Genomic DNA, 27863 nt, shown 5'->3' with positions numbered 1-27863 from the left:
CGTACCGATCTCAACAATTCACGCATAGTTTTAAAAAGTTACAGCTTAATGATAATTATTAAAATTTATATTTATTAATATATTAATAATCATAATTAACTGAAAGTTAATAAAGCAAAATTATTACGATAAGTCGAATTAAAATTTTGCGTTCATAAAGTTACTCAGAGATTAGTGTACGTTCCGGAACGTATTCTGGAGTAGATCATTTTATGAACTCTGTTATCTTATTGTAGGAAGTGACAAGATGGCGAATGTTTATGTATAGTAGAAGTGTAGAGTTTCGAAGAAACGCCAGCGCAGATTTGGACAAGTTAAATATTCTTTAACAGCATGGACGATATCACGGGCAGTTTGATTATATGGGTATAGTTTTGCTTTGCTTTATTTATATCTCACGATAATTTAATTGACGATACTGATTCAATGGGTTAAGTCAAAGACTTGTGTTTATTTATAGGTTCGTTAGTTAATTTAATTTTCAAAGTTTTATAAGTAATCATTGTTGACTTTCACAAAACTTAAACGTTTAATTATCTTTATAAGGAATCAGACAAACAGAATTAGGTTTATGAAATTGATTAATTTCTTTAACATTTAAAGGAATTAATAATATAAATAATAATTCAAATTGCTTTTTATATTCATCAAAACACCAAAAATGATTTTTTTTCGTTGGCACTAAATACCTACATTAAAACAATTTAAACTGAAGAATGAAGCCTTACTAATTTATCTATTTATCTACTCAGAAACAGGTTTTTACTTTTTCACTGATTAATAAAAATGAATTGATTTTTTATCAGTCAGTCTACTCAAAAAATATAAATTTTAATTTTTGTGTGTTTTAATATACATGGGAGTATGGAAAAATAATATGTGGTAGTAAATTTTATAATATTTTATGTAATATGTAAATTACAACACTGAAAAAAATTTAAATTGCAGTTTGCATATTTTAAATGCCTATTTCATTGAACTTGTTTGAAGATAATGAATTTGTTATTTTAAAGTTCAGAAAAACTATTGAAGAAGAAAATTGGGTACTGAAAATTGTCAAAGTTAAAACCTAAACTAAAAAATTCCATCCTGAATGGGTTTGGTTGAATTATTAACATTTGCAGTTTGTTTGGGGGAAAAATCTATAGATATTTTGATTTTGTTTGATAAAATTCAAAAGTGATAAGATATTTTATTTTTGATACTATTTTGTAATTTTTTTATTTAAAATTTATATTTACACAATGGATTTAATGTATTATATATGTTTTATTTTCTGTATTATATACAGTATTATGTAGAAGGTAGCAGTTAGTAAAGTTATTATTGTCTGATAACATCAAAAACATTTATATTAAGTGTTGGTCTGCCTTCTATTTCAGAAGAATAAATTAAGAAAGGATTTATAATAAGCTTATTACAATTATTATAAAAAATAAATTGTTATAACAGTTATTGATATTTTATGAATAATAGTCAAAATGATTTTGAATATGACAACAGGTCTTCCGTGTTATCTTTTCTTGATACTGTATATAACTGTAAAAACAATTTAAATAATTGAATATAAAAACTTGTATTCACATTAATAAAAACTTGTATTTAAATAATTAATAAGCATACATTATTGTTGTTTTTCACTAATTTAAGTTTCAAACCATATGATCTAACTCTTCTAATATTAACTTAGAATTTGAACTGATTTTAATAACTGGTATCCTTTTTAATCCACAAGTTTTCGAACTGATAGTATGCTAGTATTTGAAGTCTATGAACAAAAATATTTCTTATGGCTGCAAGATTTAAAATAATAATAATTATTCATTTATTACATTTTTACGCACGTAAAATAAATAGTTTGAGATATTAATGGCTAAAATTAAAGTTGCGATAGTGATAGAGTAGTAATTAATGGAAAATATTTTAGTAATATAGTAATTATAACTTAGATATGCATGTATGAATAACATATACATTTAATGGGTGATTGTTTAGTTATTACCTTCCAATGTTTAGCAATAATATATTATTAAACAGAAATAAATTATTTTCTATTATTGAATACTAGTTGTAACCAGCAAAAATATTTACTGTAAAAGATGTCAAATTACAAATATATAGGGCTAATACAGAAGCAAATCAATTTTTTACCTAAAGTTTATTAATATAAGACAAAATTTTTTGGTATACAGTGGGTGATCGGTCGACGCACAAATTGGATAACGAACACTTTCATGAAAGATTTTTACGTTCAGACAATGAACACATGTTCGGATAATGAACACCTCACAGAACAAACACAAGAAGAAGCAATGTAAAATAATGAATACTGATTAGTCTTCCCTTGTCTTCAGGCAACAATTTGGAACAAGTGCAGGAGATGTTGACATCGACGCTTAATCTGATATATACTGATTGTATAGTATTCCTCCGAACTTTGAAACTCTCCCTTGTAATTCCAGCCTTTTATTTTTCTGACAGAAACAATTCTTTTATAGTATTCGCGAGACTGTTGGGTGGGCATTTGTTAAGTTTCATGTAGGATTTATTTTCGAAAGGAGAGTATAATAGCAAAGGTAGAGAGTGGGCAGAAGATGTTGGATGTCGCTGGGCAGTATGGCTTGAACAGGTCTACAGTAGACTGCTATCTTTCTTAAATAAGATACAGTATAATCAAGAAGATTCAAGCAGCTAAAGAAATAAAAAAATTACATGTTCCCGGGAAATAAAGAACATTAAAGAGCTCATAATGGAACCTGAAACGGATCTGATGACAGAAGAACACCAAGAAACTCTGCGAGATATGTTTTCTTCTGAAAAGGAGGATTAATGCCAATATCTGCTATTAAACATCTTTTGAAGTTGGAGGATGTCAGAACAACAGTCTTAGATTGGCATCCAAATCAGGTTGAGGTTAATAAGCTTAGGGATCTCTACAATTACAATGCTATTGTTACTTTTGAAAAATCCTAAAGAAGAGAGAAAAGCAATTGACATTAGACACATTCTTTAATCCCACAAACAAAAAAAACATGACTAATAAAAATGCAAGAATGTGTATATATGTATTTTTATTATTACATATAAATAAACATAGTAAGAAAATATATATATATTTTTATTTTTTGGGGTCTCCAGAATGAATTAATCAAATTCCCATAAAAACCTATGTAAATTGATAATTGGTTAATGAACAATTCGGATATCGGACAAAGTCTTAGAATGGATTATGTTCATTAACCGATCACCCATTGTACTATATTTTTGTGGGTGAATGTTTTTGTATTTCGTAGGGATAGGTTCAATATCTGGAATGGCAGGGAGGAGTGCCAGTAAGGCAAGAATATCGAGCATATTTTTGATTCTAATTATTTTAAATTAAATTAAACAGTAAAATAAATGCAATAGGGCTAAACTACACTAAATATGCTTCAAAATGATGTATAAGATGAAAATGTAATTCGTGTATCCTAAATGTATTGTAAATGTATCTTAACAAATTTGAAATAAATTTCACCTGAGTGTATTCTCTGTACAGTAGAATCCCAATTACCTGAGGTAATGTGGACTGATGCCATCTTGGATAACTAAAAACCTGGATAAGATGAATGCCCATGGCCATTTCACATTAAAAATTACAAATATAAAAGTTCTGTATACTAGCCTACTTTTAAACATCTTTTTATACTATATCGAATTTAAATGATAAAAAGTAACAGAAAAAAATTACTTTGTAATACATTATCATTTTAAACTTTTTTTATGAATTACAGTATAAAAAAAGTAATGTATTTATTTTTAGACTTGGCTCAGATAATCAGGGTTCTGCCATATATAGATTTATATAGATAATATATAATATTACTGAAAACAGGATTTAAATTGATTGAAAACTGTTTTTGAAATAAATTATAATTTAGTTTCTTGAAATGAATTTTTGTATGTGTTTTGTCAGAGGTTGTTCAAAAATTTAAAACATTTAAAGCAACTGACTGTTATTACTAAAATCAATATTTAATAGTAAATACTAACTTCTGCACATATACTACATAGTGCAAAAATTGCCACTTGGCAATATTTTTATTAAAATGGCAATAAAAAATAATAATTGTGATAAAAATTAGTCTATTTATTTTGACATTCAGAGTGAAATTGAATCACAACGCACACTTCAGAAAAAACAGCAGAATGTCCAGCTCCTGTCTGATGGTAGTATCATACACCACACACCTAGCAATGTCAGGACGTCACTCAGCAAGTTTGGACAGAAAAGCAGGAAGTGACATTGAGAACCATGCAATGCCACCAGTATTTCTAGATGGGGTAATTTTTTGGGGTGACATTTCTTTTTCACTTTGATCTTTATTCAGTAGAATAAAGTGTAAAAATTTAGACATGACAGAACCTATGAAATACTGTTTGAGCATTGAGATCAAATGTGTTATTAATTAACAAATTTTTCAAAAATGATTCCTATTTCTAACTGGCAGCTTAACTTTCTAAGTAACATGTTACTTTTGTTTTTCAGACTTCAAACTGATAAGGCTACTAGCACTTGCATTAATTAGTAAGTAAAACTGGTGGCAATAAATAATTTGAAGTGGCGAAAAAGTTTAAAACTGGCAAAATGGTTAGCAATTTTTTAAAATTTTCCAGAGCAACCCCTGCATACATATTCATATAATTGGAAACTTTAATAGTATGAGTCTCCCTGATGAAGTGCCTGACTATTTGAAATTTGTGTGTGTAACTTTAAGTTACAATGCAGTTCTAATTTGTAAAATTTGTATTAATTTTGAATTTAATTGTTCATTCTATTGAAAATTTATCATCCATAATTTTTTTACTTTTCTATATTTTATCATCATCATCTGTATTTTAAATACATTAGGTAGATACAGGAGAGACATTAAAATAAAATAATTATTTAAAATTTTTTAAATAGTTCATTTTTTAATAACAAAATTTACAAGATACAAACAATACTCAAAACTATCTGTTGTATTGTAGTAACAGTAAAATAATGATGGAATCAACCATCTAGTTAAGATTAATAGACTATCTATCTGTAAGAGTATAAAGTCCTTTGATGGTTGTAAAACTTTTGAAATTGTTAATTAACAAATTTATAGAGAGAAAAAAATTTTGTTAAAATTTGCTTGATATTGTAAGAAATATATATATCAAGCAACTTTTTAACAGTTTTTTTCAGTGTAATTAAGTTTTATATATATAAATAGTTTATATAGTAGGTCCCCCTATAAGATGATAGATACATTCCGTGTTATATGAATTCGTGTTGTATGAGTCACTTAAATACACGAGCCAATCACAGCCCAGCACTTGTGCAGTTTAGGGGCTACGGCTGTTTGAAAGGTATTCTTCCATAAAATTAATCGATTCTAGACTAATTTGACTTAACATTTCCAAATCACGTATAATTTTTTGGGAATAATCCATGTAAACTATGCTATAAACAAAAAATTGTAGGATTACTTGCCGAGTGTGCACCGTCCGATGATGCCATTGCTTAAGCTTGTTTTCGTCACAGTGCGGCTCATCGAACGGCGGGTGCATGTTTCCTGATCAGCAAATTTTTCGCAGAAAAATAACTTAACTTTGGAGACATCATTAATAAAAATATAATTTTTATGGTCGTTGAATAATAATTGTTTTTTAGTAGGTCCAGTGCTCGTTTAAACTCAATGGTTTGTACAATGTTTGCTATTGGTCCAGATTCAACTAATCCTGTCATGACACAAGTCAGTGATGACGTTTTACCGTGTTATACGAGTCTCTTTTAGTGTGTTATACAAACACAATCACAATTTTTTTGCTATGTTATATGAACCCATGTTATAGGGGGATCTACTGTATTACAAAATGAAAATTATACTGTCAAATAGAAAATAGAAATGCTGTTGGAATAAATTAGATTAAATTGTAGTTAATACATATATGATTGGAATTATTAGTTTTATTTTTATACAGGGTTCCTAATACACCTGGAAAGTTAGGGATTTTCATTAGTGTTTGAAAAATTGAATCATGGAAAGTCAGGGAATTTGTTAAAAATTGTCAAAAATTCAGGAAATTTGTTTCCTTGGTTGCCTCTGGTACAATGCAACTTATGAAAAGGTAGTGCAGAATATTTTCAGGATCCAAAATTTCACTCAAACATACACAAAATATACAAGCATACAAAAATATCAATTGTTATTTTTAAACTTTAAAATACTTCTGGATTTTAAAACTGCTGTATGCAGTATTGTAAGTTTGAGAAAAATCTAATACTTTTAATAATCTAATGTTGATAAAAATTTTTTGAAGTATTTTAACTCCATCTCTTACAATTTTCACTTTCAATTTGAGGGCAGGTGTTAATGAACTGATGAAAAAAATGATAAAGAACCAAAAATGATAAATAACTTAATATTAATCCAAATGGCATTATTTATTATTTTAATAATTTTGATCACATAAAACAATTTTCTGATTTTTGAAACATTTTTCCTAGTTTATTAATATTTTTTAGTTTATACTTTTGTACATGGATTATACAGAATTTTTTAATAATAATTAATGGCTTTTTTCTTTTTTTCAAAGCACGAAGTTTTACAGTTATGAGTTAATAACAGGATAAATTATTATTTAATAAAACATTTTAGTTTTATGTAGAAAAGACATGCTATAATTCTGTCTTTCTTATTTTATTTTTAATTTTACTAATTCATCGATTATAAAAAATATATAACTGTTAATTAGAAAAAATAACCAGCTAAAAAGTTGGAGATGGAATTTAAAACAAAAATTCGAGTAGGAACCCTGTTTACAGTTAAGATTTCAAGTAACTTTATGAGTGAAATGTATTGGGTTTTTTGGAAAGTAATTTCGTTTTTTCCATAGAAAAATAAACGCAATATTCTTATAATAAATATTTTATTGAATTATGTATTGATTGTTTTGGTCAAATACCTGTTGTCATTGTTTCTGATAGTAGCATGATTTCACATTCATAAAAATTTTGATCGTCGTTTACAAAAAACTGATCCAAGTGATTTTTGACATTGTCATTTCAAGTAAATGTCTTACAGTTAAAAAAAATTTGTAAAGACTGGAACAAGTAATAATCTGAGTGTCCTGATCTGGCGAATATGGTTGGTGTGATAACACGTCAGAAACTGTTATAGCTTAGACCTATCTAAGTTATAACAGTTTCTGACGAATTACCAAACTTGTGTGAAATTTGGCATTATTATGGTAAAACACTACACTTTGTTTGTTGATCAATTCTGGCCTTTTTTGTTTGATGATATTACTCAATTTGTTTACTCGATGGCAGTACACTTTTGAATCAATTGTTAAATTGTCTGGTAAAAGCTCAAAAAAAAAAATTTTTTTTTAAAATCCAACCATAGAGAGCATCTCTCTTTAATAACATGTGGAACCCATATATTGAGCTTTGAAACAAAACCAATTTGTTTTAAGTAATAATAAACAGTCTAATTTAACAGATTTTACGTGTTGTTATATGGCAGATTGCTTCAATCAGTACCTTTATTTTGTTTTCATTGGCTTCAAATGGCCATCCAGAATGTGGTGTATCTTTGATATCAAAATTGCCAGAATGCAATTTTGTAAACCAGTTTTGGCACTGTCTTTCTCTCAACACATCTTCTCCAAACATGTACCAAAATTTTTTTTTGTTTGAGCAGCATTTTGATTTTTTAGTTATAAAAAAGCAAAATATGCTGAAAATGATGCTTTCGATTTTCCATATTTGATGGGTCACCGAAAAAAAAAACAATTCTACAGAATCAAACAAAATTTTTTACAAATAAGCTTTAAAATGTCAGCTGTCGAAGTATATAATGAAAATGTGGTTTAAAATAAAATTGGCTGGTAAAAATACGTCAAATTCCTCTAGTAATAAAAAACGAAATTACTTTTCGAACAACCCAATATATATGAGAATGATTAAACAACTTACTACGACTCCTTACGTATGTGCAGCCTAATTTTTATTACTTCCAAACGTTTTTGGTCATGTTAAATGACCTTCCCAAAGAAAAGAAAAGAAAAACAAAACAAACTAAAAACAAACGGTTACAGCAACTGTAAAAATCAAACACTTAGTACAAAATCAAAAACGAACAAGAGTTTCGAATTTTTGAAATATATTCCGTTGCGGCTTATGTACGTCATCTTTACCTTGCAACTGGAATAATACAAAGCATAAACTTAAAGGAAATTAAAATACCAAATGATGATACAGAAAATTATAAATGCGAATGTATGATAATACATGCATACTATCTTTCTAAAATAACATGGTTTAAATTAGGCTAGAGGACCATGCTGCCGATACTTTTGTAGATTCTCAAAAATTGATTGAGAGGCCTTTATGGTTCGCTTTACAAATTTGCCAAACTTCCACGTAGTGTCAGTGTTTACGGTCACGAACTACTTGCAGTAGACTTGCTGTAACCATTTGTTTTTAGTTTGTTTTGTTTTTCTTTTCTTGAGGAAGGTCATTTAACATGACCAAAAACATTTGGAAGTAATAAAAATTGGGCTTCACGTTCATAAGGTGTTGTAGTAAATTGTTTAATCATGAATATTATGCAGTCTCGAAAGAATATATGAGAATGTTAATGTCTGTTTTTCATATATATGATTTAATAGTTAGATGATGATAATTTTCTATAGGCTAGATAATAGTCTGTACAAAATTGTCATTTCTGTGTTGGTATATACAAGTTACTTTTAATCTTGTCTATATTTGCGTTAAATATTAATACAATTAAGAAGGTTTACATTTAAGTCAATAATGCAATTAAGTGAATAAAATTATTAATTTATGTTAAATTTGTTATTTTTATTTATAAAATTTTTGAAAAAATAATCTCTGGGTGAGCATGTGAAATTAAGGAATATAAGACATCATTGAATGTGTCTTACATTTGAGTAAATACAGTAGTTAAACTTCAGATCATTCATTTTCATATACAGTGGGTGATTGGTTAACGAACAAATTCGATAACGAACACTTTCGCAAAAGATTTTTATGATTGGACAAGGAACACATGTTCAGCTAACGAACACTTCACTGAACAAACATAACAAAGCGACAAAAATAGCGAATACCAATTGATTTTCCCTTGTCTCCAGGTAATAATTTGAAACTTTTTGGAGCGTGGGAGATGTCAACATTGACGCTCAACCCGATATATACTGATCAGATAGTATTCCATGAACTTTGAAATACTCCCTTGTAATTCTAGCCTTTTATTTTTCTGACAGAAACAATTCTTTTATAGTATTTGCGAGACTGTCAGGCAGGCACTCATTAAGTTTTGCATCGGTTTTTATTTTCGAAAGGTGAGAGTATAATAGCAAAGGTAGAGAGTGGGCAGAAGATGTCTAATGTAACAGTGTGATGATATTATGTAGCAAATGCATGTTCTAGTCAATAATCAGAAGAAAAGTTTTTGTTCTTTCACTTTTTTATACTTTATGAATTTATTGTTTAGTTTCTCTTGTACTATACACTATAATCAATTTGAGCTTGTTATGAATTGTACTTGATATTTTACCAAAATTGTTTTTTAAATAAAAACTCTAAATATTGAATGTTTTATTCAAAACTATTGCCTTGAAACATTGTTGATAAAATAAACTTGAATATTTGAGCAGTTTTTACTTATTATAGTTGTTTAATTATAATATACAGTTTTAAGTATTGGGCAGATATTTCAGAATAATATGATAAAGAATATAATTTTCTTTCTTGTGATGGTAAAAAATATGATTTTAATTTGTACTTGATTGCCTTTTGTTGTCATAATTGTTATGAGTAAGCATACAATTGCTTGAGAGAATGAATTGTACAGGAACATAATTAAGATGAATATACAGGCTTTTATTGATTCCTGAGGAATCAGTAAAAGCCTGTATATCCATTGATTCATTCTCTCAAGCAATTGCATGCTTAATCATATAATTTTAATGTACAGTAGAGCGTCGTTTATTCCGAAAGTTGATCAACTGAAACATCGGTTAACTGATAGCTTTCCAGTCAGACTTCATGCTGAATCGAATGTTTTTGATACTAGATTAACTTTTAAAGTATAATTTTTTTTTTGTTTTTATATTTTTCAATATATTTATATTGTTTGTACAAAATAAAGAAATAATTTTTAACGATACAATAGCCATGATTGTTGTTATAAAAATTTTCATTAGGCTTAAAATTGATGAAAATTAATGCAAAGCGACATGCAATGGAGAAAAATTTCAACATGGGATAGGTTAATATATTTTTTCGTACATAATCAGTTATCCGAAAAATAAGTTATCCGGACAACTTTAGTCCTCAATTGATTTGGATAAATGACACTCTACTGTATTTATTTAATAAAAGTAAAAAAAAATTGTCATTTTATCTGCTAGTTGTTTGATATTAAATTTCTATGAAAAATAAAAGATATACATTTATATATGTTGTGTGTGATGATATAAATAGCTTCACTAGTGCAAATAAGTTGGGATTAATTATTAATTCCAACTTATTTGCACTAGTGAAGCTTTTTAATTAATTTTTTTCTTTATTTTAGTGCAGAAGTGTATTATTAGGATAGTCCAAGCAAAATGATATGAATCAGTTAGTTAATTTTTTTTTAGCATGAGCCTGTTAGATTGAAGTGCTGCAGGCATTGATAAAAAGCTGAATAAATATAAACATGACATAAAATGAACAAGTTAATGATGAACAAAATATGTGTATGGTGTAGGTATGTCAGTTCTGTATTGATGACTGAATAATATAACCCAGCATTGTTAGAGAATTCTGGTCATTGGATGTTTTCATTAATGTGAAGGATTTTCAGAAGAATAAAAAATTATACATTTTCAAGCATAATGATTGCTTTTAGAAAGTGAAAATATGTAAGATATTTTATTTTTACAAGATTGGTGAGATAAACTTATGAAAAATTATGCACTATTAAAAAAATATTTATTTATTTATTTCCCATAATGAGATAGAATGATTCTATCTACTGTTTTTATCTGAATAATAATTTGCCTTATATTTTGATTAGTTGTTTGTCAATCAGGACTAATCAAGATTTGCAATATAACAAAATTTGTGATGAATATTGGAAATTCAACAATGTAAAGAATCTTTCTTAAATAAAAAAGAAAATTTAAAACATGTTAAAAAATTATATTATGCAAATTTTTTGTTTATAATATTTCATAATGCTAGCAGATTTTTTTGTAAGTAATGTCAAATTCTTAGTCAATATATGTTACAATTAAATATATATATATATATATGATGATGATGATGATGATGATGATAAGTGCAGAGCCCGAATGGTTAGGAGTTGAAAGTTGAAATTTGGTACACAGTTAGGGTATGTCACGAGAACATACACTAAGAAGGGATTTCGAAATTCCCCTCCACTGGGGAGAGGGAGAGGATTAAGGCTTACCCTGAAGAACTCAGCTTCTATTGTACTATTTTAGATGCAATTGTTTGTTTTTAACTGTGTTTTAGTAGGGTACCACATTTAGTAAGGTACCACGTGGTGACGAAAGAAGTGTATTCCTTAACAATGGAAGTGTTAATAAAAAGTGGCATGCTAGATTTACAGGTGCAGATACACTATTTTGCGTTTTTGTGGGAAATTGAACATATTTATAGACCCATCTAAAAATTCTCTAATTAGTCTGGAAATAGGGGGACCTAATTCTTTGCATTTTGTGAAAACGGGTAAGATTGGCTAAGAAGACAGTTAAAAACAAAAAATTGCATCTAAAATAGTACAGTAGAAGCTGAGTTCTTCAAGGTAAGCCTTAATCCTCTCCCCTGTGGAGGGGAATTTTGAAAAATCCCTTCTTAATGTACATTCTCATGATGTACCCTAATACTACGTTCGCACACAATCCTCGACTAACTTCGATCTCGATTTACCTACAATCTGGATTGTGATTGTCGCTATTCAAACGTCGTGCCGTTCGCACAGGTAATTCGCTTGAGAATAACCCGGCTATTGTAAGCGATGATAAAACTGGCATAACTACTCGGTAAGTCACAAACACCAACACACAAAATGGAAGTTTTGATTAGAAATAAATACTTTATCTTGCCATATATCTAATAATAGACAGATGTCATCGTCTCTCCAAACATCTTTTTTATTTCTTTGCCGATAGCCCGACATGTGTTCTGTAGCCATGTTGTATTTTCTCACGCGCGTGGGATTGTGGGATCTCTCTTATGACTGGATCTAGTTTCAAGAACTCTCTCCAGTCAATCGCGATTGAACGTCGTTTCAGTCGAGATTGAAACGGTCAAGGGTGTTCGCACCAAGGCATAGTCGCTGACCTTGGTCACAATCTAGATTGAAATGCTCGGTGCGAACGGGGTATAACTGTGTACCAAATTTTAACTTTCAACTCCTAACCATTTGGGCTCTGCGCTTATCATCATCATCAACCCATCTCAATTATATATATAGATGTGCACATTTATACACAGAATCATTATCATTATACACAATTATTATATATATAACAATTACAATAATAAAATTTCATACAGATTTGATATATATTTAATTGTAACATTCTCAATAATATGATTATACTGAATTTCCCAAAAACAATAACCCTTGTTAAAAGTAGACAAATAAAGACTTCCACACTCAAATCACAATCTGAGTCTTTATATGCTATGTTAATATGTATAAGTATGTTAATATATTGCCAATGTTGTTTAATTGCTTTTATCATATAATTTTAATTAATATAAAATTAATATATGTACTAAATAATTTTGATAATTATAGATAAGTGTAAAATTCCTTGATTTTAAAAAATAATTATTAAAACTATTGAAATAATTAATCATTTTAATGATATTCTTAAGTGTAAAAAAGTATATAAGATGTTTGAAAGAAATCTGAATAGAATTTTAGAAATGAATTAATTTAAGGTAATTTTTAAATTTCAGTTGAAGACGTTTAAAGTGAAAGCTCCACATGAAACAGTTGAAGAACTTTCAAATGGTGTGGCCATAGCAGAAGTCTTGGCTCAGATGTAAGTAAATTTACTCTTTTTTTAAACTGTTTAAAAACTGTATCTATAAGATTTAACATTTCATGTTAAATTTTGTAGATATTTTCAAACAGTTAGTTAGTTTGAATGTACCATTAACAAAAATTTTATACTCAAAATATTTTACATTTATTTTAATATTTTTCTTGCAAAAGGTCTTAATCTAAAAGTTTTTTAAAATTAATTTTAACATAATTATAGAGTCCATCTTTTTTATAGTTAACAAGTCCATCTTTTTTTTTTATTTTTTAAAGCTATTTCTTGATTAAATCACTTTTTCATGGGAGAAGAAAACTTTTTAGTGAAAAATTTCAGAAAAAAATTATTACAAATAAATTGTGGTTAAAGACTTTTCGGAAACACATTGTCTTTTGTTTATACAATATTTTTAAGTTTTGAATGATCAATATTTAAGTGTAACAATTTTTTAGAGTGAATTTTCAAGAATTTTGAATAAATTGGAATTCATTCAAAATTGTTAAAATCAGATTAATGTTTTAGTTATTATAAAATTAAGGAATAAATGTAATACTTCTAAAATAAGATTGAAAATATTATTGATTTTTTATAAGAAGATAAAATAATTAAGAATTGCATTTTATAGGATTTATAAGAACTGAGGGCTTTCTTCCATAAAAGATTAATTTTAAGTTACTTTCTTTCTTCATATATTCTTTGATTTTATATTTTCCAGATATAAAATAGATAATTTTTAAAGAATATTGGCTTTTTTAAAAAATTATTAGATATGTGTTCTCAGATTTGTTTTATTTTCTGTAGAAGAGTATTAATAGAAATAAATTGAATATACAATTTAGTTACTCTTACTATAATTTATACATATACAATCATCTCAACATCTGATATATTAGTAATAAGCCAAACAACTACTGGATTACATTGAGCTACTTTACCACGATTAATCTTGGTAAAGTAGTCTGATGTAATCCAGCAATTGTTTGGCTTATTATTATTAAAAATTTAATAATTAATTCAAATATCTTAAAAACATGTTTTTAAAATTTTGTAATGTGTTTTATTTTATTGATGATGGTTAATTTAAAGATATTGAAAAGTAATCTAAGTATGGATCCAGATAATTAAATTTTAAATCTTAATAAACAGACATCTTAAAAGTATAGCTAAGAATTTCTAATGTGGTTTTTATAACATTGAACAACAATGAAAAATTTTTTAACCTGAAGCCAGGTGAACCTCATACATTTGAATCTAGTCTGGTGTTAGATTTTGTCTAGTATCTGCAGATAGTGAAACATAGTACCTGCATGATGATCATTGTTTTGCAAGTGAAGTAATGTAAATTTGACAACACGCATCTGTTTGAAGCAAATATATCCTGTTCATGTACCCATAGTTGCAAATGACATATGATGGAAAGTTTGCACATGTGTAACTACAGGACTATGAGTTATTCAACATCATTCAAGTGCAGCGTTTCTGCAGCATTTTAAATCATGTAGTGTTCTGTTTGTCATGTCACAATACCAGCACGGCTCCATTTTCTAATTCTACAACTTGATGATGTCCAATAGAATGAGGATGAAAACATTTGATTAAGGAAATTTTTGCTGGCTTTTATGTAGGTTGATTTAGAAAAGGTTAAACACTACCTGATGTTTGCATTCAAATTTTAAATGCATTATCTAAGTTGGATGGTTTTCATTCTAAAGCATTTTAAATATCTGGCATAAAACAAAAAGACAAAAAATACCTGTCTTCTGATAACATGGAAGGCTTGGAAAATCAGACAGATAATTGAGACTCTAGAGTTAAATGTATTGATAATGTGATGTTATATCTACTATATAAAGCTGAAAAAATGGCCATTTTCTTTCTTTTTGTCACAGTATGCCAAAAATGGCCACTAGGGGTGCTTCTGGCTATTATTTAAATTAATTTAAATTAACAATATAAATTATTTTATATTTTTACAGTATAATCTTCTCTATATTATTATTTTTATTTATAATTTAGTATGCCTTAGTGATGCCTGGTATCAGGCCATTTGACTTGTGTATATATATTTTATATATAAACATAAAGACATTTTTGATTAAGTTAATCAAAATGTCATGCAGCTATTTTATTAAAACTTCAAATAAAAAGTTACTCAAATTGTAATAATTATTTTGTCCAAACAATTGCAAAATAATAATAAATATCTCATTAACTAGTTAACCATACTGAATTTAACTTTGGATTTTTCTTTTCTGATTTGCATTACAAATTGTAAATTACCAAATGAAAAATATCCAAATATAAACATCCCACAAACCCGATACATTATAATAAAGCTACACCAACAGCCAATTTAATATCGGGCTAAGTGACAAATTAATTAGTAATTCAAAATTATTATCACCGTTATTTAGCCTGATATTATATGGCTGTTGGTGTAGCTTTATTTGAAAAATATTCTGATCTCAGTTTTATTTTATGAAAGATACAAGTAAATTAATTTAATTGACATTGTTTTAAAAATAAGTTTCCATCTGTATCAAATTATTTTTATCAATTATTAATACATTGTATTTAATATTTAATTTCATTAATTATTTCAGTGCACCTGACTATTTTCATCCTGCTTGGATATCCAAAATAAAAACGGATACAGGAAGCAATTGGAGATTAAAGGTTAGATCCTACAAAAAATAAAGAGCTTGATTCCTTATTTCTCTCATTAAATAATCCATTTCCTTAAGTTTATTTATATCTTAATATTAAAAAATTTTACTGTGCTAATTAAAGTACAAAAATTTACGGTAAGATAAATTAAGATAAAGATAAAAGTTAAGATAAGATATTTTTAAAGTTTAATTTTTTTCAAGATAATTGAGATAAAACAAAGATTGAAATAAAATAATAAAGTTTACAGAAATACATTTTTTGCATCATTATATGATAAAAACTTTTCAATGAGGAAATAATTTATAAAAGTTATATAACTTACAAAATTAAGTTTAAAGTGAAACTAAAAATTGATATTTTTTTTTAAGATTCGTACATAATATTTTTTTTTGTACACAGAACCTGCTGTTAACCACACCTACTGTCTCATAATTTGATGTGTATTAATCTTGTTTTTACTTATAGAAAGTGAATTATTTATATGTATATATATATACATATAAATAATTCTATATATATATATAGAGAGACTTATAGAGAGAATTCATTATACCAAACTTTATTGAAAGTTTGGTATAATGAAGTCTCTCTCTAATAGTTACATACCAATAATAATGCATATTAAAATGAATTCATGTCATGTTTTAGTCTTACTAAATATAGTAAGATGAAATATAATCGAATTAACAAATTCTGAATTAACTAAATTAAAAATTAGATTATTAGTTTATTTTTATCTAATATATTTAAACTCATATTTTATTCAGCTATGAAAGATTTATTTGTTGTTTATTATTAAAATGAATCTGCTGGGAAATTATTCAAAGTGGTTTAATTCTTTATATGAAAACTAATAAATGTTTTTATGTAGTTTTACAAAATATTTTTTTGTATTGCAAAGAATATGTAAATAATAATAATAAAAAACTTAAAGTTAATATAAATAAGAGTATAAAATTTGTTAATAAATCTTTAAAAATTTAATATTTATAATAATAATACATTTATTAAAAATTTTTAAATAATAATTTTTTTTCAAAAAATCCAGTATGAAATATATAACTTAGTGTACATACCATTGCATTATCAATTATGATAGCATGATTGGTAATGCAACTGGATGGTAAGTAGGAGTTGTGGTTTGAGTGCCACTCCAGATTAATGTTTTCTAGAAGAAAACATTAATCTAGAGTGGTAATAATAATCTAAATTAATTAATTATCAAATTTAATACAAGACGACAACTTAAATGCCTATCTTTAGTTTAAGTTACACAGCATTTATATATTTAATTACCTAAAATGTAGCTTGTCATTTGATTAGTAATATAATTCAGGCTTGGTTTCTTTATATGATTGAAACTATATTGTCTTCACTATTTCACTTATTAACTGACACACACTGACATGAAATATTTCAGAAGCAGACTTCATATAAAAAACAAAGTGGTACAGTTAAAAGGACATCAGCTGCATTATCAAAACAAATCCAAAGTTAAAAAATTTTAATATTTTATGCCTTTTAAGGTGGCAAAGTTCAACTGTCAATACTCATAAAATGGACAGTCAATGAATTTATCTTTATTTGTCTATTTTTTAAAAGTTTATAACTATTAATTCACAACAAAATTTAATTTTGGTATCTTGTCATCAAATATTCATTAAATTTTTAATCAGTTACATTTGTTTAATCAATATATATAAAACTGATATTATTTATAAATTATTATATAAAAAATTATCATGAACTGTAGAAAAGATGTGGAAAGCTTGACAAAGTAAAGTGAAATGCTGAAGTTTAATAACTAAAGGTGATCAGTGGCAGAGTCCTTATTACTCAAATATTTAAGTTAAAATTTCAATTTAAAAATAAGTAAAGATTACTTTAATTAAAGTTTCACATTAAGTTTTTCTTCTTTAAGTTCACAAGCTAATAAATTTACATAGTTATAATAAAATAAAATCATTTAAAGAAGCATTTTTTGTAGCATTGTATGTTTAATAGCTTTTGTATGAATTAGTTTATATCATAACTTTACAAACTGATTTTAAAGTTTACTGATTTAAAAAAGTGATGTAAGTGATTTTTCTAAATGTTAAATCAGTTTGTGGTTGTGTTAATTATATATTAGTATTCTTGTTTTGTTAAATCTAAAATTTTTTTTATAATGAATTTTCTTATTTAATTAGGTTAGCAATTTGAAGAAAATTTTGAAAGGTGTACTGGATTATTATAGTGAGGTAAGTAAAGCTTTGATATGTTAATTTCATCATATAAAATTTAAAGATTTGCTTTCCAAGCTGGAATTTCCAATTAAACCATTTAATATAATGGAATTATTTCATATATTTAGATAGTTGAAATATTGCTTTTACTGAAGAAACTTCATATTTGTTAGAATTTATAATTTTAGTTTCATGATTTTTTATAATAGAAAGCTAGTAACAAAATTGTTTTAAAATGATGAAAAATTATGATAAATTATATCATAATTTATCAAATTATGATAAGAAGAATAAACAAATTATTATAAGAACAAATTATTATAAGAAGAATAAAAGCTGTTACTAATTAATGGATTTAAATTCATGGTTGTGTTAAAATTCAGTGCAATATTCTTTTGAATTGAATTAGTATAATTTAGCAATTTTCAGTGAATTTAAATAATAATAAAGAAAACACACAACTTCTGCTAATCTCAGAAATATCAGATATGATATTATTAATTTTAGACAATATGTTTTTTTCTTAGATAAATTATAACAAAGTATGCTTATTTAATGCCTCTTTCTCATGTTTGAGTATTTCTAATATTTATTATTACATTTTAAAATTTATCATTACAAACTATGTTATTGACAAAAGTATAATACAGTAAAACTTTTCAAACTGAAACATCTGTAACTCAAATAATTCTTTAACTTGAAAGAAGAAAATGAAGCATTTGGTAGGTCTTAGTGGAATAGCATAGGACTTAACATCTCCAACTTAAATTTCCTTAACTTACATTTTTTCCAAGTTGTAGATTTTCATGGTTCCCTGATGCTGATTTACATTACTTTCAACTTCTGTGACTCAGATTTTAATATTTATTCTTTCCAAACTATCCTAACTATCAGATCCTAACTATCAGATTGTTAATTCTGAGGCTTTGTTGGTTGTATCTACTGTCTAACATCCATTTTTTTGCAGATGATGTTCCATTCCAAAGTGAAAAGACCTCTTGCTTATTTCAACAAGATGTACATGCAAAATTGTTCAATTCCATTAGTTACAATAATAAAATAAATAACTTACTGGAATATAAAAAATGAAAACAAAACACCTTGGTATTTCCAGCAACAAAGTAAATTTAATAAAATAAAAACGTTTTCAACGTTATGATGTTATTGCTGGCATTCTATTTTTGTTCTAATTCATTTTAAAGAAGCATTCTATTTTATGTTCCATTTTCAATTTAAAGAGACTAACTGAAGAGGACTATTAAAAATAGTCGAAAACGTTTTTATTTTATTAAATTTACTTTGTTGCTGGAAATACCAAGGTGTTTTGTTTTCATCCATTAGTTACATTGAACATTTTGATGAAAGGTGTTATGCAGGCTGTATAAAATAAAAAAAACTCAAAGATTTGTGATATGATGCAAGAGAGGTAAAAATACAAATTATGCAGAATCAGCATTTTTCATTCTGTTTTCTATCTTGAATTGTCTGTAACTCAAATTTTGTTTTTCCCTTGGAGCTTTGAGTTAGAGAAGTTTTACTGTAATGATAAATATTCTCATGATAAAATCCAGCTTATGTAAGAACAATGATGTTAAAAAAATTAAAGTACAGGTCATACACAAATATATATTTCTAAGTAGAAAATATAGTTGTATTTCAAGTTCATATGATGAATGATCTCATTTTACAGATAACATATTTCATTCTCATTAAGTTTTTTTTTACATTTTCACTTTACAATATGATTTTGTTTTATATTGGAGTTACATGCTGGCAAGTACTGTGAGAACAAAATTTTACATAAATTTTTGCATCTTTCCCAGTAGTTTCACATGATTGTCTAAACAGTTTTTTTTAACTATTTTACAATTAACAGAAAATGCTAAAATGTATTTAAAATATTTTACTTACAGTTTTATTATAATAAATAACATTTTAGTCACATGTTTCTGAATATACAGAGCAAAACCATTTTATATGAGATAAAGAAGATGAAATATATAAAAAAACAATTTCAATTTTAATAAACAAATATTTCACTTTTTATCTCTCACAAAATGGTTTTTATATATTACATTCAATTTTAATTAAAGTTTTTAGTTAATTTGTTTTTATGTTTTGCTCTGTTAAGTTTTATAGAAATGATTAGAGAGGTTGTGGCCGATGTTTTCAATGCAAAAATGTGTACGTCAGATGTTCAGCGCCACCTTCCTGTAAGCCTAGAAGTTTGACAATGGCATTTAGAATGTCCGTGGAATCATGCTTGATGTTCCAAATGCCATTGTCAAACTTCTAGGCTTACAGAAAGGGGTGCTGAATATCTGACGTACATGTTTTCATATTGGAAACTTCAGCTGTAACCTCTCTATTGTTGTGGGTTGTTTGTTTAAATTATTACATATAAACAGTAAATATAAACAATTATGGTTTAACCTGGAAGAAAAGTGACCAAGTTTTTTTTATTGTAAATGAACTAGGTATTACACTCTAGAAAAAATGATTTTATATCTAATTTTTATTTAAAAACTTGCGTAATTATGTGTGTGAAAGAAAAGCACTTTGAAAGAATATAACTATGTCAAATGTGAGAAACTTGCTCTTCAAAATAAAGATGTTTAATACTTAAAATAGAATACAGTGTAATACTCTGTAATTATGATAGTGCACAGTTGTTTTATTCTAATTAAAACTGTTCATTCAGTTTCCAAATTTGAGTTATTACAAGTTTTAATTGAATTAACTCAAATTATCAGTATTAATAATGAAAAAACATTTTTTTTTAACGTTAAGAGAGTTTGATGTTAATAAACAATGGTGCAGAAAATATTTATCAAGTAAAAATTAATTATGAACAAACAACTCTAGTAAAACCTGATACATTATATAACTAAAGCCAACCACTGCCGTAACAATTTGATATTATAACCATTATTTAGCCCAATAAAATATGGCAGTGGTTAGCTTTACAGTGGTGCCTCATATAATGTACTTAATCCGTTGCAGGTGCACGTCCGTTAAGTGAAACGTCCGTTATACGAAACGCATTTTCCCATAGAAATACATGTTAAAACATCTAATTCGTTTCGCAGCATAAAATAACTGTACTGTATCATTAAAAAATAAACATGGAATGCGTTTTTTTATTCCTCCACGCAACTCTGCGTGAGCGACATCCGTTTAAAAATTCCTGTGGAATGCATCCCTAAATTCCGGTGGGAGTGCACGCTGTCGAACGGCAAAAATGGCCGCTTGTAGCAGTAGTTTACGGTGGAAAGCAACATGGCATCCTCCATAGCTCAGATAGTTTCGATTCTGGGTCCATTATGTGGTTTTATGAATGAGAATTTAGAAGTTGTGAAAGTGCGAGTTAGCGCACGTGGGGATGTAAGCGTCTTTACGATTTTTTTTTTTGTGGCTATTTTGAATGTTCTTTCAACAAATAATCCATTTTATGGTTAAATTTTACAATTGGGACCCTTCTTTTGCCTTTTAAAGCTCATATTTTAGAATTATAGATTCCTCCATCACAATACTATCGATAGTGCGGGTGCTGCCATCTTTCTCTCTTTCACCGTCGTTCCTAAATGCCTACAAACAGCCGTGCACTCCTGTAGTAGCAGAGACGCAGAGCGACCGCTATTAAAGAATGCACCCATGGAGCAGTCACCAATTATGCCAGAAAGTCCGTTGTTCGCAGCGTCCGTTATTCGAGGCGTACGTTATACGAGGCACCACTGTAGTTAAATTAATTATGTTTATACATATAAGAACAATTAATAGCATTAAAATGAAAAATTTACCAACATATCCAGTTTTAAAAGAAAACATTTTAATGTATTCTCTTATCTTTTTCACAATACCACAGAAGTAAGTCTTTCAGCTTGAAGGTAAACTTCATTAAATGACAAATAATAGATTATTTAAAAAATTCACACAAAGTTAAAATTGATTAAATACCAACCTTTTATTTGAGGATTCAGTACTTTTTACATTAAAACAATGATAAAAATTTCTCATAATAACTATTATGTCTTTTAGCCTTAATAACTGCTTCCAGCCTTCTGTGGTATTGTGAAAAAGGATGAGAAAAGACTCGAAAAATTAATTTTTTGTAAATAGTCTTAAACTTCAAATGAAGAGGATCCTGGGTTACATCGTCATTATGCAAATAATGTTTTATTCTATGCAAATTTTAAAGCATTTCAAGTTTAAGAGATCTGACATACACTCTCAGTAATAATAATGATAGTAATAATAAACAATTCTTTGTTTCTTTGTTTAAACATATGATATCTAAGTCATTTGGTACATTCCTTCCTTGCATAGATTGTAAATTATTTATAATATATATAATAATTTATATGAAATGCTTGAAAATTTATTATACATTTGTATACATGATTAAAAATTGTGTATGTATGTGATATTTTTCTGTAGGTGTTGGGTCAACAAATAACAGGCTTCCGCATGCCAGATGTAAATGCTGTTGCAGAATTAAGTGACCCTAAGGATTTGGGACGTTTATTACAATTAATTCTAGGTTGTGCAGTTAATTGCGATAAAAAACAAGGTATTCTTCTTGAAATAATATTAACAAAATGATTTACTAAAGAAATAATATAAAAATAAAACTAACTTCAAAAACTTTTTATTCCATAATTTTAATTCAATATAAATACTTTTTAACTGTACTTAAATATTAGTTTTTCTAGTTAGAATTTATATCTTAATAATAATAATATTAAACATCTGTACTTGATTATATGATTTACAAAAGAATTATATTAAAGATTTATAAAAGAAATATAAGAAATTACATTAAAATTAAACATTAATACAATTATTATCATAAAAGGCAGATTTGTAGTTTTTAATGCAAAGATAGGTAAAATTGTGTCCAGGGAATTGAAAAACCCAGAAAAAATTTCATTGTTTGATAAATCAGCATATTCAATAACCCAGAACCACTTTGGTCCTGATGATGCCATGTTAACGGAATTTCACTGTTTTTGTTTTTAAAATGAAAATATGCTTGTTTTATTGATATCTTTGGATTAAAATTAAGACATTTTTATTACAGAATATATTGAAACTATAATGGGATTGGAAGAAAGTGTTCAGCATGTTGTAATGAATGCTATTCAGGAGGTAATTCGTACTATTCTAATTTAGTTCTAAATTCTAATTCTATTCTAATTTAATTTGCTGCTGTTACTGATTGTATTTTTATGAACATTGTTACTAATTAAAACTGACTACTAAAATTGTAAAAATAGACTATCAATGTGAATTGAAAATTGATTATACCCCATACTACTTAAAGTATAAAAAGGATTTAAAAATAAGTTTCACATTTTAGATTTAATTTAATTTTAATATTAATTAATATTGTGTAATCTAATTGTTTTTCAGTTAATGACAAAAGAAATTCCCAGTACTTACTCAGCTGAATCTATTGCTGATCTCAATGAACATTTAAAACGAGTATTAGAAGAGTTACAGATAGCCACAGAAGCTAAACAGCAAATTACTCAGAGATGTCATGAGTTAGACATGCAGGTATTGTAAATTTTTGCATTTATATCTTAATACTAGCAGGTAAACCCAGCATTGCGTGGGCAAAAAATAAGAACAAACATTACAATTATTAGCTTATTTCATACTTCTAACTCCTCTATTGTATTATATTATAGTATTTGATTTATATAACTACAAAAATTATCTTATGTAAGGGTTTATCATACCAAGTGACCAATCTAACACGTTTTGAAATTTCTTTAAATTGTGTACAGTAGAGGAATAAAGAATTTTTAATTTAAAATCACTTTTAAAATTATATTCTTTTCTGTAAGAATTATATCTAGTTTATTATTTTTTAAATTTTTTGCCAATTGATTGAGCTACATGTAGAGCCAGCAAATCAAATGTAGACAGAAATTAATTGATATATAGAAATCAAATCGATATTTTAGGGTGAGATGTATGACATTATCTAAGTTAGAAGTATATGAATGTAACTTTCGAGTTTGTAGCAATTAGTCGAACAGGCTAAATTATAATTTTTCCTCTTTTGGCTAATTCTTGAGTAACCTGAAGACTTATGTTGATATGTTTACTATGTTTATGAAAAACCACGTTTTTCAACAATTGTATTGCATTTTGTTTATCATAGTAAACACAGGAAGGATTCTTTGCATATTTTCCAAAATCCATTTGCACTAAGTCTTTTTAAGTAAGTTATTTTACATGAAACTTCTGCTAGAGCTGAACACTCTGCTTCCATAGTCAACAATACACAGTCTATTTCTTTGACTTCCAATTAATCAGACTGCCTGCTAACATTAGAATGCTACTCATACATGACTTTCTGTCATCTACATCATCATCCCAATCTGAATCCATGTAGGCTTTAAGATCTTCGTTGTGCTTCATGTGTTAGTCCATAGTGAGTAGTACCTTTCAGATATCTGAAAACATACTTTGCAATCATCTAATGTGTGTTGCTGGGATCAGCACAGAATGAGTGAATGTGCTTGCATCAAAAGCAATTTGTGGATGTGTCATGTCTGCCAGATAGATTAGACTTCCGATTAACTCTCCATAAGGCCAATTTTTCATGTCTTGTCCTACCCATTTCCTTTAAAATTTTTATATTTGATTCTATCTATGTACTGACAATTTTCTCATTGTAAGTTAAATCTCTTCACCTATTCATTACTTTAATTTGTTTGCATCAGATGGATGCTACCAGTTAGTCCTTCTCTGTATTTCAATGCCTAAAATGTTACTTATAAACCCTAGGTCTACTATTTTAAATGTTGACTTTAGTTTTGATTTAATGATCTCCAGTTTTTTAATCTTCTTCACTGCCAATATTAAATTATCTATGTCAGTAATGAGTTTTATTCAATTTTCTTCTTTTCCAAATACATAAATGATGGATCAGCTGCTGTACTGCCCTCCTTTGATACTTGTGATAAAGCGATCTAGCTTCTTGTAACATTCTTTTTCAGACTGTTTTAATCCATATAAAGATTTCAATAGTTTCCAGACTTTATCTTCTTGTTTGTTCTGAATGAACATCTCAGGTTGCTCCATGTTTATTTCATCCTATAAATCATCTTGCATGCAAGCAGAAGTTATGTCCATCTGATGTACGTGCTTTTCTTCATTTACAGAGGCTGCTAATAACGTTGTTATTTCACATATAGTGACTGGAGCAAAAACATCATCAGAGTCTATATCTCTTTCTCAGGTATAACCGTGAGCTACAAGTCATGTGTTTTTACTTTTCTACGTCAACCTGTTAGTTGGTTTTTGTTTTAAATACCCAGCAATTTTTAATACTTTCTTATTGTTTGGTCTGGGTATTAAGATCCATATGTTATTCTCACGTAGGCTTTCATGTTCCTTTTTCATGGTGGTTAGTCACAGTGCTCTAGCATCTTGATTTAATGCTTCAGATACATGTTTGGGGTCTGGAATTTTGCCTTTAATTACTTCATAAACTTTTCTCAGTCTTCTGGGTTTACCTATTGTTTCAATTTTTGGATGATCTCATTTTCATTTGTTCATGTGATTCTCCTGAATTTCTCATTGATTTTCTTCTAGATATTCATCCAAGTTAGATTCATTGTCAGACTCTTCATCTAGCTTTGTACAGTTCTCACTGTTTGTTGTCTGATTTAGTGTTCATCTCCATTGTACACACACCATTTGGTGTTGTAGCAGCAAAATCTGGTTCAGTGGGAATACTCTTCAGAGAAGTCCTTCTTGTGTGGATTATTTCAATTAATCTCATGTCATGTTCTATGATGACAGTCATACTTCCTGATCTTTTGACTCATTTGAGTATCCAACCCACATGTACTCATCACCTTTTGGCTGAAATTTTCTTCGTTTCCAAGTCTTATCCAGCAACAGCTTTTTTCTGATGATTTTAAAGAAACCAATGTAAGATTTATGCTTAAACCACAGCACATTCTGTGTTTTTTCATTGAAGGCTTTTGTTACACTGTTATTTCATAGAAATGTGGCTGTATTGATTGCTTCTGCCCATAGTGACTGAGGAAGACCTGCTTGCAACATTATGCACCTTTCTATTTTGACAAGGGTCTGATTTGCTCATTTTGCCACATTATTTTGTTTTGGGTGTACTCGACACTTAGTTGTCATACTATTCCTTCTTCAAGGAATTTGTTAAATTTTCTCTATTATTATTTGTATGTAGCTTTTTAATTTGTTTGTTTCTCGACCTTTTGTTTATAAGATTTGAACACTTGGAGAATATCTGAGTGATGTTTCAGCATTACAGTTTTCATGTAACATGTACTGTACATTCATCAATAGATGTTGCAAAGTATTTTGCACCTCCTAATAATATGGTATTAACCTATTCCCTGGTATTTCCATGGTATTCCTGACATATCTTGGGTCGCAACATGATGACCTTGACTGGTGGACCCGAGATACCTCATTTCAGCATCGGAACGTTTTTGAAACTAGATGTCGCTAGTTATTATAATTTTTATATCAAAACTACCAAAACATAATTTTTTATTTATTTTTACATTTATTAATATATCTATTTTGTTTGTACAAAATAAAAAAAATAATTTTGATGATACAATAGCCATGATTATTTTTTTCAAAAATGTGTGACTTTCGTTAGGCATCAACAAAAATTCAACATGGCATGACATACAATGGAGAAAAATTTTAATGTGGTGTAGGTTAAATTAACAGACTACACATATCTACGATTACTACGCACCTGGAAAGTTAGGGAATTTCATTAGTGTTCAGAAAAGTCTGAATTTGTTTCAATGCTTACCTTGTTGATTTTGTTTGCTGACAGTATGGCTGACCAAGTGTAGCTGTCTGCAGGCAGCAAGAAATACAGTAGAGCATCATTTATCTGAAAGCTGATCAACCGAAAGCTTTCCAGTCGGACTGTGTCGTGCTGAATCGAACGTTTTTGATACTAGATTAACTTCTAAAGTATAATTTTTTTTGTTTTTGTATTTTTCAATATATTTATTTTGTTTGTACAAAATAAAGAAATAATTTTTAACGATACAATAGCCACGATTATTATTATAAAAATTTTTGTTAGGCTTAAAATCAACAAAAATTCAACGTGAAGTTGACACGCAATGGAGAAAAATTTGAACATGGGATAGGTTAATATCTTTTTTCGTACATAATCGGTTATCTGAAAAATAAGTTATCTGAACAACCCCAGTCCCCAATTGATTCAGATGAACAACGCTCTACTGTATTGTGGTACAATGCAACTTATATAAAAAGTGCAGAATATTTTCAGGATCCCAAATTTCACCCAAACATACACAAAATTTTCTCAAAATTATAGCACACAAAATATACAAGCATACAATTGTTATTTTAAAATTTAAAAATACTTCTGGATTTCAAAACTGCTGTATTAATATGCAATATTGTAAGTTTGAGAGAAAAATCTAATACTCTTAAAATTCTAATGTTGATAAGTCTTTTTTTAAATATTTTAACTCTATCTCTTACAATTTTCACTTTCAGTTTGAAGGCAGGTGTTAATGAACTGATGAAGAAAAAAAATAAAGAACCAAAAATGATAAATAAGTAATACCACTTGGATTAATATTATCATTTTAATAATTTTAATCACATAGCAAAACAATTTCTGATTTTTGAAACTTTTTTCCTAGTTTTTTAATATTTTATAAAGTTTGGAAAATTTATTAAGGGACAAATTTAATAAATTTATTAAGGGATAAATTTATACTTTTGTGCATGGATTATACAGAAATTTTTAATAATAATTAATGGCTTTTTTTCTTTTTTTCAAAGCCATGAAGTTTTACA

General features: G+C 27.5%; 1 protein-coding gene across 3 annotated transcripts in view; it reads left to right on the top strand.

The window, feature by feature from the left end:
• Positions 1 to 210: 210 nt before the first annotated feature.
• The window catches only part of hook (hook microtubule tethering protein), a 51354-nt gene continuing 23701 nt past the window's right edge, over positions 211 to 27863 (top strand). For all 3 annotated transcript variants that reach the window (XR_010880279.1, XM_067266621.1, XM_067266622.1), the window contains exons 1-7: positions 211 to 366; positions 13022 to 13107; positions 15708 to 15780; positions 17964 to 18014; positions 22437 to 22569; positions 23080 to 23147; positions 23412 to 23558. Coding sequence is in view for 2 of the 3 variants with exons in the window: in XM_067266621.1 (XP_067122722.1) it covers positions 334 to 366; positions 13022 to 13107; positions 15708 to 15780; positions 17964 to 18014; positions 22437 to 22569; positions 23080 to 23147; positions 23412 to 23558 (591 nt within the window). In the remaining variant the exon portion in view is untranslated. The remainder of the gene's footprint in view (positions 367 to 13021; positions 13108 to 15707; positions 15781 to 17963; positions 18015 to 22436; positions 22570 to 23079; positions 23148 to 23411; positions 23559 to 27863) is intronic.

This window comes from Centruroides vittatus, unplaced genomic scaffold, assembly GCF_030686945.1.
Source record: "Centruroides vittatus isolate TY-2023 unplaced genomic scaffold, ASM3068694v2 contig_2787, whole genome shotgun sequence".
Taxonomy (NCBI): domain Eukaryota; kingdom Metazoa; phylum Arthropoda; class Arachnida; order Scorpiones; family Buthidae; genus Centruroides; species Centruroides vittatus.
The sequence above is the reverse complement of the archived record's forward strand: the minus strand, read 5'-3'. Positions and strand labels throughout refer to the sequence as shown.